General features: G+C 43.1%; 1 protein-coding gene across 1 annotated transcript in view; it reads right to left on the bottom strand.

Moving 5' to 3' along the window:
- Nucleotides 1-13,180, bottom strand: part of TTBK1 (tau tubulin kinase 1) — a 67,382-nt gene that overhangs the window by 38,937 nt on the left and 15,265 nt on the right. The window contains exons 4-6 of the mRNA XM_026041708.1: nucleotides 8,410-8,483; nucleotides 5,400-5,540; nucleotides 3,848-3,952 (exon numbers count right to left, since the gene is read on the bottom strand). Coding sequence (XP_025897493.1) covers nucleotides 3,848-3,952; nucleotides 5,400-5,540; nucleotides 8,410-8,483 — 320 coding nt within the window. The remainder of the gene's footprint in view (nucleotides 1-3,847; nucleotides 3,953-5,399; nucleotides 5,541-8,409; nucleotides 8,484-13,180) is intronic.

Below are 13,180 nucleotides of genomic sequence, written 5' to 3'. Positions count from 1 at the left end.
AAATGAGGCCAAGAGACACTCAATTCGACCTCAAAGTCTAAGGTTTTCATTCAGGTGGTCTACCTGAAAAGCCATCTCCACCCTCATCTCCATCTCATCAAATATCACAACACTGATTTCTGTTTTGTGTTCCTTTYCTGATGACTTATTGCAATATTTGATTGTCTTCCTGAATGCTCTTGAGTATCACACCAATGTTTTCACGAAGCTATTTCAAAACATTAAGGTCTCACTTCTCAATGGTACCAATCACCTCAAAAGTCAGCATCATATATGCAAAATTAGAACCAGCTTTCTGTCTCCTTGGGCATCACCTTTCACTTACCTACAGTGAATACAACCCAAATTGTAGTCATTTTCCTGTTTTATACAGCAGCAAAGCTTTTGGCTTATATAAAGATAACCAGCTTTTGGCAGTCTTTTAAGCAGTTGGCCCTTATCGTTACCACAGGGCACTCTGTCGTATTGCTGCTCTTTAGACTGCAGCTTTTGCTCTGCAAGTGGACTCGGTGTTACTCTTTCCAACGCATATTGACTACCCATGACATCCTGTGCCATCAAGTCAAGAGCTGTGGGAAGAGATGAGCAGATTAGGCAGCATCAAAGAGGATGAGCAAGAAATAGCAGGGTCTTCAGAGAGCCACTGAAAGAGGAGATTCTGATCCCCAAAATGAAAAGAAGGGAGGACTCTCAAAGGAGCAACAGATGGGGACTCCCAAGAGCAGGGAAACTTGACTTCTGGCAACTAAAAGAAGTCTCCTACTCCACRGTCAGAGCTGCAAATACAGAACAGATGTAGCACTCTGGAAAGAGGTAAAGAGGAACAAGACCTGCCAGAGGAGGTCTCAGAGTCAGCTAAGCCTAAACCGTATGTCTGTGCCAAGAGAGGTTGGTGATGCTGAAGACTTGCCCCTAAGGGAAACGGAGCAATCTGTTCTATCTGTCCAACTGAGCAACTGTCAAACAGCTACTTCTACAGCCCTCGAGATAAGTAATCAGAGCGATGAGAGCAGCTACGTTCCTCTAAGCTGGCATCCTAGTAAGGGATACTAGTTTTCTTTTCCTAGAAGCACAGAATGCTTTTAGGAAAGAGCACTGTGCCAAATGACTAATAACTTTACAAATATTGAGGAATCAAGTTGAATTTTCAAGTAGCATCATCCCTCCATAACAACCTATCAGCAAAATATCTTGTTAATACTCAGCAGCAGCTCAGCAGGGCACCATCTCTCCAGCTAGCAGCTTCTGTGCTAGCCCTTCAAAGAGGGTCTGAAAAGACACAGTGGTAACAACCGGAGAGAGGAATTAATGCTCAGAGATCAYGGAAAGCAGAAACACACTTCAAAGCTTCAGTCAGTCTCTAAGAAATGAGAATGAGACCTTCTTAGAGATGGCCTATGGCAGCCTATGTTTACTAAGGGGCTCTTCACCTTTTGACATCAAAAACTTCCATACTGTTTTGCATCTGTGAATTGCACAAAAGTCAGTGCCAACACTTTTCTAGTGCGTTTTACTTTATGGAACTGCTGGTTTTCTCATTTTCCAAAATCAAGACAGAAAATTAACAGAAAAAAGAGGAAGGCAAAAGATATTTAAAACAATCCTAAAGACCAAGTCTATCATTTGTATCGTGAACAAATTATACMAGATCTCTGGGAAGCTGACAAGCAAGACCGAAATTACGAATTTCAGAGGATGTGAAAAAAGCAAATACTTTTGATAATACTATCCATAAACTATGCAATGCCCTTGAAACTGCAGAAAAATGCAGAAAAGCTACTCATACAACAATAACAAAATCTGTTAGTAAACAAACATGAGAGAAAATTCACACCTTTTCCAGAAGAGAGCACCTTCCATCCCATAATTTTTTGTATTATATCTCAGAGATAAAAGTCAAAAAAAAAAAAAGTGATGATGATAGCATGATCAGATCATAAATCTAGGAACTTTATTCCTCACAGATAAAGGAACTGAAAGAGAATGAAGAATTCACCTAAGCACAGTTTAATAGTCTCTCTTTGGTATAATAAAAGATTAACTTTGGAATTAAAAAAGATATATATAAGAAAACACTACCTACACACATCTGAAAAGTAGCTTCTCTCCTAAATGAGCATTCAGGCCCAGCTCCAGAGCAGTTGTGGAAGGCTGTTTGCCAGGCAGTGGTGATAGCAAGGTGCAAGTGCTTGACCTCCTCAGTGCTAAGATTGTCACCACCACCTCAGACATCCCTAACCTCATCCTGCCCAGAAGTGACTCGTTGCCCTAGAGAGCACTTGGAGCCTAAAAATCAGCTGAAGAGGCAGCTGAAAGTACACCAGACACAGGCCAACCCAAAACCCTCTCATGGTGGAAGCATCAGGCTAGGCCAAGCCTGTTATGTAGGAGGATAAATGCAGGAGGACAGCACGTCCTCTTGCACCTTTGGCTTAAGACACAAAAGAAACTCTACTAGACCAACAAGCTCCTCTGTCATTAACTCACCATGTACACAGTGAGCTGAATTCCCACAGCTTTTAATCTTCAGATTAAATCTTCAGATTTTCATCTTCAGCTTGGATCTATGTTAGTTATGACACACACAGACCAACTAACTGTTTCATCTGATTAAATTTCATGTCACTTATTTACACATCCCACATGAGACCCTGCTGAATCCTTTGCTCTTAAAAATGGCCAGACTTGATATGGTGCTGCTTGCTCAACCAGGGCCTGAGAACACTCTCCATACAGATGGAAAAATAAAAATGAAGTCATTTTAAATTAGCAGGAGAAATGAAGGAGAGTCCAAAAGAAGAAACAACTGGAAAAAAAAAGTCTTAGTTGTAAAGAAAGAATATAGTTCAAATAATGAGACATGAAATACAAGCATAAAACACAGTTGTTTCATTGAAAGAGTGAACATAATATTTAGCAGAAAAACAAACATCAAGTTTTAGGAGTCCATGATGGGACTGAGTTCTAACTACAGAAAACGGAAGGAAAGGAGATGCTGCATTTGGGAAGGGSCAATCTGGAAAGACTTAGAAAAGAAGAAAAGTCCTCCTGTCTGTGTTCATCTCCCCATGGCAAAATCCGTTCCCTTGCTTTTATTTCCCTCCCACATTCTCCAACCAATTCTTACATTACAGAATTTAGCCCTTACAGTCAAMCCTATCTGAAGCAACAAATATTTTGCAGGTGGGAAAGATGTGCAGGTCAAAAAGTATAAGTCTAGGATGATAAGCAGAGAGATGAGAGATTATTAGAGCCCTCCATGCTTGTGCTGTGTTCCAGAATGAACCTAGGAGTGCTCTGAYGGCAACTTGCTGGGACACAGCACAGCCTACCACATCCAAAGCTGACTGCATCCTTATGGGTGACTCCAAATAACAAGGGGGACTGGAAATGGAGTAGCTCAGTGTCTATTTTATGCCCCCCCYTTTTTTTTTTTTTTTTCTTCTCTCCGTAAAGAAGTCTAAGAAAGCACCAACCCAGCTCCCCAAATTGTGCTCACAGAGAACCAAAGAAGGACAGTCCTCCAGGGCTACAGAAGTTGCACAGGCAGCATTAGGCTTGTCCCCTTACTTAATGAACACGTGTTCTGCAAGTACTCTAAGCCTGTGGAAAACATGGTTAGCCTGTGATGGTGGTGGAAATCTATCTACCTATACCTTACGAGACAAAAACCAGCATCTCTTCTCTGATCAGCTGAAGTCACCTCCTGCTTCTCACCTTGCATCGCAACTGAACGCCATTCATTGTAATTACCAAGCRTAACAATCAAAGTCAACCAAGTAACCAAACCTTTTATTTGCCCCATTAGGAATGAAAGTGGAAAAAAAAATACTTAAGATTTACTTACTGGCCGGACTTCCCCAGTGGTGTTGGTGTACTGACGAGCCAGACCAAAATCCAGCATGTAGCATTTCCTGTACGTTGAAGGTAAGCGGCCCATGGCAAAATTGGACTGGASAAAAGAAATTAAAACATAAAACAAGTCAATACTCAGTTGGATGACAGCAATTGTGCAGCGTGGTGATTTGCATTCAAAATTTTGCCATACAGCAGCACACATCTCYGGTGGTAACAAGTCAGAGAAAGGGATTTTAAGGTACATCTCATGGAGAGAACTGTTGCCACGTTAAGAAGTTCACTAYGCAGAGAAGTGGCTGTGGAGTCTCAAAATATCTAAAACTCACATTAGCTTAGCRAAATTTTAGCTGCTATGAGAAAGTTACATTTCACACCAGTAGCTCTGCAGCGAGATCTCCATCACTTGCATAAGAGGCCGAGTTACTTGCAGACAAAATGTTTCCCAACTTTTCTTCCTGACTCAGCATGCATTACCCTGCCATAACTCCAAAAAAAAATTATCTAAAGACCTCCACCCACAGTAGCACATTCCCTGAATGTCTCTGAACATTCAGAGGCACCTAGAAGCACTGGCTTTGGTTCTTAGTGAATAAACTGATACTGAGCAAATGAGGCAGTCATCATCCAATCCCCATCTTAAAGCCAGGTGCTGCACCACGATGCACCATTGTAAAGGATTTAAGCTGCACTTTATTAGTGACCAGTGGCTACTTTAAACCCAGAGGTACAGAGCGAACTCTAGGCGTAGCGCTACAATTTTTCAAAGGCTACAAGGGCAGGAGAGCAGACCTGAAGTCCTACTTTTGTTTCTATTGTCAGAATGCAGTACAACAACTCTCCTGCAGTTCGCACTGGGGAGGTTTAGCAGAATCCCTAGCACGTTTGTATGAGGTTTCACCCCAAAACATGGAGACACTCCGATCCCAATACACACTAAACTAGCATATTGACACCACAAGAGGTAGCTGCTCCCAGACACATGCATAAGCAGAAGGAAAGGGTCAGCTGCTCAGGCAGTAGTACCTATTTTGGAAACTGTCCTCAATTTTTTTAGGCAATTGTTCAAAAAAAAAAAAAAAAAAAAAAAAAAAAAAAGCCAGGATTATTCAGTTAAATTGAATACATGAAATCACATTTATTCATGTGATGAGTCACACAGTAAGACATCCTTTCTGAACCCATTTTATACTAATAATGTGTTGGACTCCAGACAAATACTCAAAGTTAATTGCTTCAGCATGTGATTTTGAAGGGGACAAGCATGACTAACAGTTACTAACCCACAACGGTGCAGCCTCTGCCAACAATAACAATAAAAAAAAAAAAAGAGTTTGCTTTGCAAAGGAATGATAGTATTGTATTACTATTGTCTACCCACAGAAAACAGTCACCCACAGGAAACAGTGTCAGATAAAAACAGCAAGAAGCAGCCCTAAAAGCCTCCACTGAGATCTGCCCATGCTCAAGCTATCAGGAGCTTTATTGACTCAAGCATGAAACACAGACACACAGCCAGAAGAGAAACTTCCAAAGCAACGTACAGGCTTGATATCACGGTGCAGAAATCCCACAGAGTGGATGGCTTCTATTGATTCCAGAATCTGTTTGCCTAATCGCAGCGTTGTGCTCAGTGTGAAAGTCCCCCGAGGCTGACTTCTTCTGAGATCTGCAAGATTTCGGCCCTGAAACATCAATGCAACATTTAAACCAGCAAACCAAAGCGCAGTGTTTCACTGTCGCGAGATCTAAGACATCTCAGTTAAAGTAAAAAGGTTAATCGAACAGAGGCCTTGCCTTATGTCTGATTTAGTTCTTGTACTAAACTTCTAATAGTTCATTTTAACTTTCAAATGATACCTATGCTCATGAGAAGCTACCAGGCTGATGCCYTTGGAAGCCAGCTGACTCAGTTACTCAGGCAATAGGCACAGTAAGGGCAGCATAAGCTATGAGCTGTCATGCTATCAGAGCAGTCTTGGACTTGTAAATGAAAAAGAGGGTATTAAAGCGAGTGTCCTCTCTGACAGAGTCCTCCTTTATCCTACAAAACTAAAGCATGYGCCAACTCATCAAAGCAATCAGGCATAAAAGCCCACAGACTCACAAAACAGTCACCAACAGAGGAGTTACGGGAACATGCTGATTATACCACTACACTACGGAACCTCTCCATTCTGCTTCTGTAAAAATATACACACTTATAATACAAGTTCACATTTATTCAAAGCAAATTCAACAACAGAACATATAGAGGAGAGATTCTAAGCATTTGATGAGAAAAACAAGGTTGCTCTCCAAACCAGCAAAATGTTAATTCTGATTCTCAAAGACATTAAGGTGACAAGTGTAACTTKGTCTTTTTGTTGCTCAAGTTGGTTTGTTCCTGTTGCACTTCAAGGCTCTGGGTCCCTTGACCAACCACACTTCCTAGAGACCAGTTACCTTTCAGGATCTAATCCTGATGTCAACAAACATATCTGGTGACAAAGACATTCAAAGCACAGAGTARAGTCTGCGTTAGGGCACACATGTAACACAGACAGGAGCCAAGGCACAGCAACTGGCCCAGACTTGCTCCTTCGTATGAACAAAATCACTACAAAAGTAACTTCAGTCTTATCTCTTTTTTTTTTTTTTTTTCAATAAATATTTCTATATATGTGACAGCTTTATTAMCGGCAGACAGATTTTGTCACCTCTACCCTAAGAGCTGAGTCTCTGAATTGACAGCAGTTCTTTCTTTTCAATGTTTCTTGGACACCAATTTTCTTATCTGATGGTAACAGAGGCAAAGCAGATTTTTTTTTCCAAAGCTACATATTGAAATAGCTGATTATTAAGCCAGTTTTCCCCTAGCAGCTTTAGAAGTCAGGCTCAGGGACCACCTCTCCAGTCCCCAAACCAACCAAAAGCATAAGAATGTCATAATGGGCCACTACTGCCTCAGGGAAAGATGGAAAAATTAGCAAAAAATTAGTGCTTTGTAAATAGATCCTATCATGCTGAGAGAGAAACAGCAGATGCTCTAAGCTGAGTGTCTCAGGGAAGTTCCAGTGACTGAGGACAATTCCCACACAGAAAGGGAGAAGGGCAATGTGTTGTGGCCAAAGGGATACACAAGCTGTCTATTTTGAAACAGAAGGCGATTTTTTTAGCCTGATGAGTGATGGTGCAAAACTAGCTATGCTTTAAACAACTAAGAATGAAACCATTTCAGCGTTGCCGACTCCAGCAGCTCAGTCACGTTGCCAAAATCTGTTAGAAAGTAAGGGATCCTGTGTAAAAACAAATTCATTTCAAGGTACAATCATATTCAACAGGCTTGTTAAGGACAGGATTGAGAGGTTAAAAAATCCTCTTGTCATGAGCTCCAAATCAGCTCTATTGAGAATCCTGTTCACACTCAAACTGCAACTGCAGCCAGATTTAGCTAGAGAGCAAAAGCTTCTCTTGTCCCCAGCATCAGAATTTGTAATGCCAAAAGTGCACAGAAGGCAAACCCATGGTTCAGAAATAGACTGGTTTCCCTTATCCGTGTTTCAGAGTAGCACTACAGCTTAGAAGAATTAGAGATTTGTTTTAAAGTACTGTCAACTTCAGAGTTTTAGTCCATGCTTGAGCACTTAATTTTTATTGAAAATAAGCAACCTTCTGAGCCTTCACAAAGAATTAATGAAAAAATCGTTTTTCCCCACTTCTCCACATCCTGTGTTAAACAACATGCTGCACAGAACTCATTTCCCATCTCTCTCACCCCCACCACAACCTCCTTCTCCCCTGAGCAATTTTACATCTTCCTAATTGAAAACTCTCAGTTCACAGCCCCACTGTGCATCCCTCAGCCCCCCTTCATGTTCCTCTCTTGTGACACTCAGAGGGAAGATTTTAATGTTAGAAACCGGACACAGGGCCTGCTAGCATCTATTTTATTTCCTTCACTATTTAAAATAACTCTTCAGTTTATACTGGCAGCTTCTTTCTTTCACTTACTTTCCTTCAGCACATTCTATCASCCAGATTATACATAAAGAAGTATGACCCATGCTCCGAGTTCCTCAGAGGAAGGTTAGGTTGGTAATGCCTACAATGCTTTGAACAGTGAAGCTCTGATCATACAAGCTAGAAAAGAAACAGGGACAAGTGCCCTGTCAAGTTTTACATTAGGTGCTGAAACATGCCAGCATCCAAGGCCCCAGCATCACAAAGCAGCAGCTTTAGTCTGAAACTATTCCCTGCTGAGCCAGGGACAGTCTCCCTCTCCTTAAAGGCCTTTCTTCCACATGTTGTTTGCTCAGGTATGAATTCTCATTTGTTCTTCACCACAGTTTTTTTTCTCCTGGAACTGTATGCTGCAGACGACAGCTGCTTTTCTGACAGTACCAGCATATTTGGGCTCTGAAGATCTACCCATGTAGGCTTCCTTGGTTAAGTTTTAGGCTGAAGCAYGTATTTACTTTCAATGGACAGCAAGTTCCACAGCTTGACCTTATTCTCACACTGTAAATCCTTCCCTGGGAGGCCACCTCTATTTGCAAGGAGCACATAACTCACCTGAAGCTGCATGACCACATAATTAAACTTTTCATTCCTTCCACAGCCAATAAATCTGCAAACATGATCCTTCCCTGGGAAAAAAAAAAAAAAAAAAAAAAGACGAAATATAAGAAAACGTAACTACACAGTGATTGTGATTTTAAGAGAAATAATTACTAATAACAGGCTTGCAGCTGTAAATGACATCTACAGCATCAAGCCTGTAGAGCACACTGATTTGATTTCCCCTTTCCCAACTCCCTGCCTCAGAAGGGTAGTAGGACATTCAACATGAAAAAAAAAGTCTGTGAAAACAGCCACAAGTAGAAACCAGTCAGTGTCAAGGACCTTGAATCCTCAAAGTGATGTTGTGGAGCACGAGCGGAAGCCTGACACACTGCAGTTTGGACAGCTGCCACATGCATACKCCAGCACTACCAYATCCATCSCCATSAGGCTGTCCAGGGAGGCTGTGGAGTCTCCTTTTCTGGAGATCTTCCAAACCCGCCTGGATGCTGCCCTGTGCYCCGTGCTCTGGGTGCCCCTGCTGGAGCAGGGCGTTGGACTAGATGATCTCTAGAAGTCCCTTTCAACCTCAACCATTCTGTGATGCTGTGATCTCTGAACTAAACCAGGGGTAAGGGACACGACTGCGTTGGTTTCACAGCTCCACCGCATCACGCTTCAGCTCCCTAGACCACCTTTACTCAGTAAAGGCTCAYGTTCAGACACTGCCACCATATCTAGTCTGTTCTGCTTATCCTGAAACAGCTGAACTTAATACTATTTTGATGCATAGACAAAYGCTAAGCTCGATTGCTAGAAACATCTGAACAAGAAGGATTGTTATGACCAATAGACGGTTATGACCATCTATTAAAACAACAAAGCTGCTAATGGCAATTTCAAGATTAAAGAAGAAAATAAATGCGTGCAATTACACGCCAAGTTCTTGTACTAAGTTACAAACACAAGCCATTTCTATTCAAGAAAAATCAAAACCAACTAGTCACCAGCTAATGTTCTGCCATGTCTTCTCTTCATCATACRGCTCCAGACAAGACCTACCTTCAAAAAAAAGTGCAGTATATTCTGGAGAGAGTGAAGGTTGTGGTTTCAGATCCTGTCCCATGATGTATTTGTGCTCTGTTTTAGGAAATGGGCAAATACTGCACCCATGTTCCTCTATGAGGAAACTGGTGATGACAAAGTTAAAGTTGATGTACGTGATACTGGTGAGCATTTGGCTCTTGATGGGGTTTCTAAGCAGGGAAGAGGGTGGTATCATTGCATAGCTTTACCCTGTATTTTCCTGGTAGAATYTGAGCATCCGCAACCAACTCATTTGGACCCTGCTTCTTTCTARGGCTTTGTCCCATTCTTCTGTTAAGGTCTTTGAAGAGGTCAAAATTTGCTCCCTGATATCCAGGTTTTTGCTCCTGCTTTTTGCCCTGATTCCTTCTCAGAGGACCCTCAACTCCACCATCTCATGGTCACTGAAGCTAAGGTTGCCCTCAACCTTCACATTCCCATCAGCCCTCCCTCACTTGGTAGTAAAAAATCCAGCTGCACTGTTCAGGTGGCCTAAAGCAAACACCCACAACAGTATCACCCATGTTAGTCTGCCCTTTAATCCCTGCGTACAAACTCTTGACTCATTCACCATCCATCCACAGGCACAGCTCGATGCAGTTGCTCTCTCACAGAAAAGGTGACTTTCCCACCTCGCCTTCCAGGCCTGTCCTTGCTAAAGGGCACACAGTAGCACTCCAGCCACATGAGCTATCCCGAAGTGTCCGTAACTTCAACGAGATGATAGCCCTGGGACTGCACATGGACAGATAATTCTTCCTATTATTCCTCATGCTGCGTGCATTTTGGTAAAGGCAGTTGAGACACCTCAGAGTGGCTTTTGGCAGAACAATTTCCCAAGAAGAGTATAAGGAGATTCCTCACAGTCTGTTCTTGTAGGTAGTTCCTTAGTTGCATGCCATTGCTGGAGGTATCCCCACACAGGGTACCCCATCCCATTCTGCTGACTACCCTGTCTATGTAACTCTCACTTCTCCAACCTTACCTAGTTTAAACCCATCCTTATTAGGGTAGTCAGCCAGTTGGCAGAGCTGCCTGTGTCCTGTTTAGTGAGGTAGACCAATTTTCTCCCCCATCAGTTATTAATCTTCCTACATAGTCCCACATAGTCCCATGGTCTTGGAAAACAAAGCTCCGCTCCTGAAACCCAGTGATGCAGCCAGTTGTTTACCTGGAGTGTGTCTCTCCTTCTCCTCCCATCCTTCCTACTCCCTGGCAAGACTGAGGAGAAAAAGACGTGCCCTGAACTCTGTAATCCTACTTGATACTTTCCAAGTTCCCCTTGGCCGTATTGCTGGTGTCCATGTGGAAGAGTAGCAGCGGGTAACAGTCAGAMAGGAAGACAAACCTGAGCAGTCTTTCCATGACATTTGAGATCCGAGACCCTGTCTGGCAACCAAACCTTCAGGTGATAGATCAGGCTGGTAGCTGCTGACTATTACTTCACTTGAAGACATGCCCAGCTTCTCCTCAGCTTGGAGGACACTGAACCTGTTCATCAACTGCAAGTCTTCAGRAGGAGCAAGGGTCTTTTCTCCTCACCTGAAAGGTGGCCAGTTCCAAGCCTTCATCTCCTATGGAGTTACAAGTTAGCACTGCTGTGGCACAAGGCCTGTGTGCATCTCTGCTGCTRCAGGCCACGACCCTAGAAGCCAATGGCCCCTGAGAATATCCTGTGTACCTCACGCTCACCTCGGGGGCTAAGCAGACTGCTTACTCCTGTAACTGAGCATCTTTTCTACAGAAAAGTTGACTGTCAGCCCCTGCCTCATGGATAGGCACCAGGCACTCYCTGCAGTCCTTCATGATGAGGGGAGAGATATTTTCATCACCTTCTACCTTTACTGGGAAACAGTGTCTGCAGTCTGGCAAAGTTGTCTCGCCTACGGTTTCCTTCCTCTGGAGGCAACACATTTGTTTTCTGGTCAGACAAACTAGGTGACTTCAGGGACCTGTCAAGACAGCTAGAGATGGGGAGTTTCCAACACAGAACAAAAAATCCTTGCTGAAAGTAAGGTTTAAAAATAGCTACATTATTCGATAGAAATCAGCTACGATTTCAACAACTGGTTTACCCTTGCTATTACGTCGGCAGYAAATAAATGAATTAATGGGCATGTTTAAAAACAAAGGGCTGGTCACTCAACAGCAAAGTGTAAAACTGTTGGATGTTTACTGGCATCATTTCTTCTGGACTACTAACAGGTTAATAGGAACAACTGCTATTAGACCCTACACAGAGCCAGAAGCAAGCATTCAATAAGGGGTCCAGAAGGCAGATTTTGWATCCTACTACATCCACCCCACGTCCTCCTCTCATCTCAGCACACCACACTGAAAATACATGGCCCAAATTTCCCTTCAGCCAAACACCCACAAGACTGTTTCACATGGCAAAATAGTCTGGGTTGAGAGGCTGGAGCTACTTAAAGTGCCAGTATCTGCCTCCCTGCATTAGCACAGCAGCTGCCAAGACTACTACCCCGACTCTCAGGTAGCTGCGTTACATTCACCGAGCAAAACGCTGTGGCAACACGAAATTGTCTGCAGTGGTAATAAACTGACATGCAGGGAGTTAAGACACCACTTTAACAGAAACGACTTGTGTATGCTAAACACTAGGATTGCCAAATGACAAGGAAAAAGAAAAACATGCAAGCAAGAGTGCTTTTCTTCCCTGCTTTTATTGGGAATCTCTCACCTGTCCAACTCCTGACAGTAAATGGAAAGTAGGCAACACCAAATTGCCTCACTGACTGCTCCAATGAGATCAGGTGCTCAGAAACTACAATGCCTGCGACCAGGCTGCATCTTGCACAGCCACTCAATATGCASAGCAGCTCTGCACTGCAGAGTAAAATCCATCAGAGCCCTGTGCAAGAAGACTGGCTAGACAGAGAAGACCTTTTTTATTAGAAAAAGTTCTACCAGGTGGGACTGTTGYGTTCCTCATATGGCAGATGCTCCAACCCCTGAACCACTTTGTGGACTTGCTCCAGAAGGTCCCATCTCTTTTACTGGGGAATCAACACAGAACACAGCACCTCAGAGGTCTCATCTGTGCTCAATAGAGGGAAGGGATCATCCTCCTCAAACTGCTGTCAGTGTTTTTCTTGATGCAGTCCAAGGCTGGCCTTCTTAGGCCTCAGCAGCAGGAGCAGCCTTCATCACCAGCTTTGGTGAGAGATTCCATAACCTGACGTCTCAATCATGTTTCGCCAAAAGCCTGGAAGGGCATCCCTGCTGCTGCTTCCCAGGGCCCAGACAGGATAAAGATGTGGACAGGGCACTAGAAGGTGCCACAWGTTCCTTACAAATAACAATGCAAGTCAGAAAGAACTTTGCCTTTGGCAAAATCATCTAGATCTAAAAAGATAAAGACTAGCTTTATCTTCTATAGCTAGAAGGAAGCAGAATATGATGTCTGTACAGGACACTCGAGAGACACTAACTGGCAGTGATCTCACACGGCCAAGCATAAATGCATGTGGTATTAGAAAGTAGATGGAGACTCTCTAAGACAGCCCTAATCCCACCAGTTCCCCAACTGTGTTGTGTAGAGTGACCGTGTAGGAAGGACATGGTCAGTGACCTGCAAAATTATGTTCCTTATGTGGCTTTTTCCATTGCCTTGGTGGTCAGTACCATCTCAGAGTTTGACTGCTCGTACAGGTCTGCAGTCCAAACAAACTGGGAG

Source organism: Nothoprocta perdicaria, unplaced genomic scaffold, assembly GCF_003342845.1.
Source record: "Nothoprocta perdicaria isolate Ctin4 unplaced genomic scaffold, notPer1 scaffold_290, whole genome shotgun sequence".
NCBI classification, from domain to species: domain Eukaryota; kingdom Metazoa; phylum Chordata; class Aves; order Tinamiformes; family Tinamidae; genus Nothoprocta; species Nothoprocta perdicaria.
The sequence above is the reverse complement of the archived record's forward strand: the minus strand, read 5'-3'. Positions and strand labels throughout refer to the sequence as shown.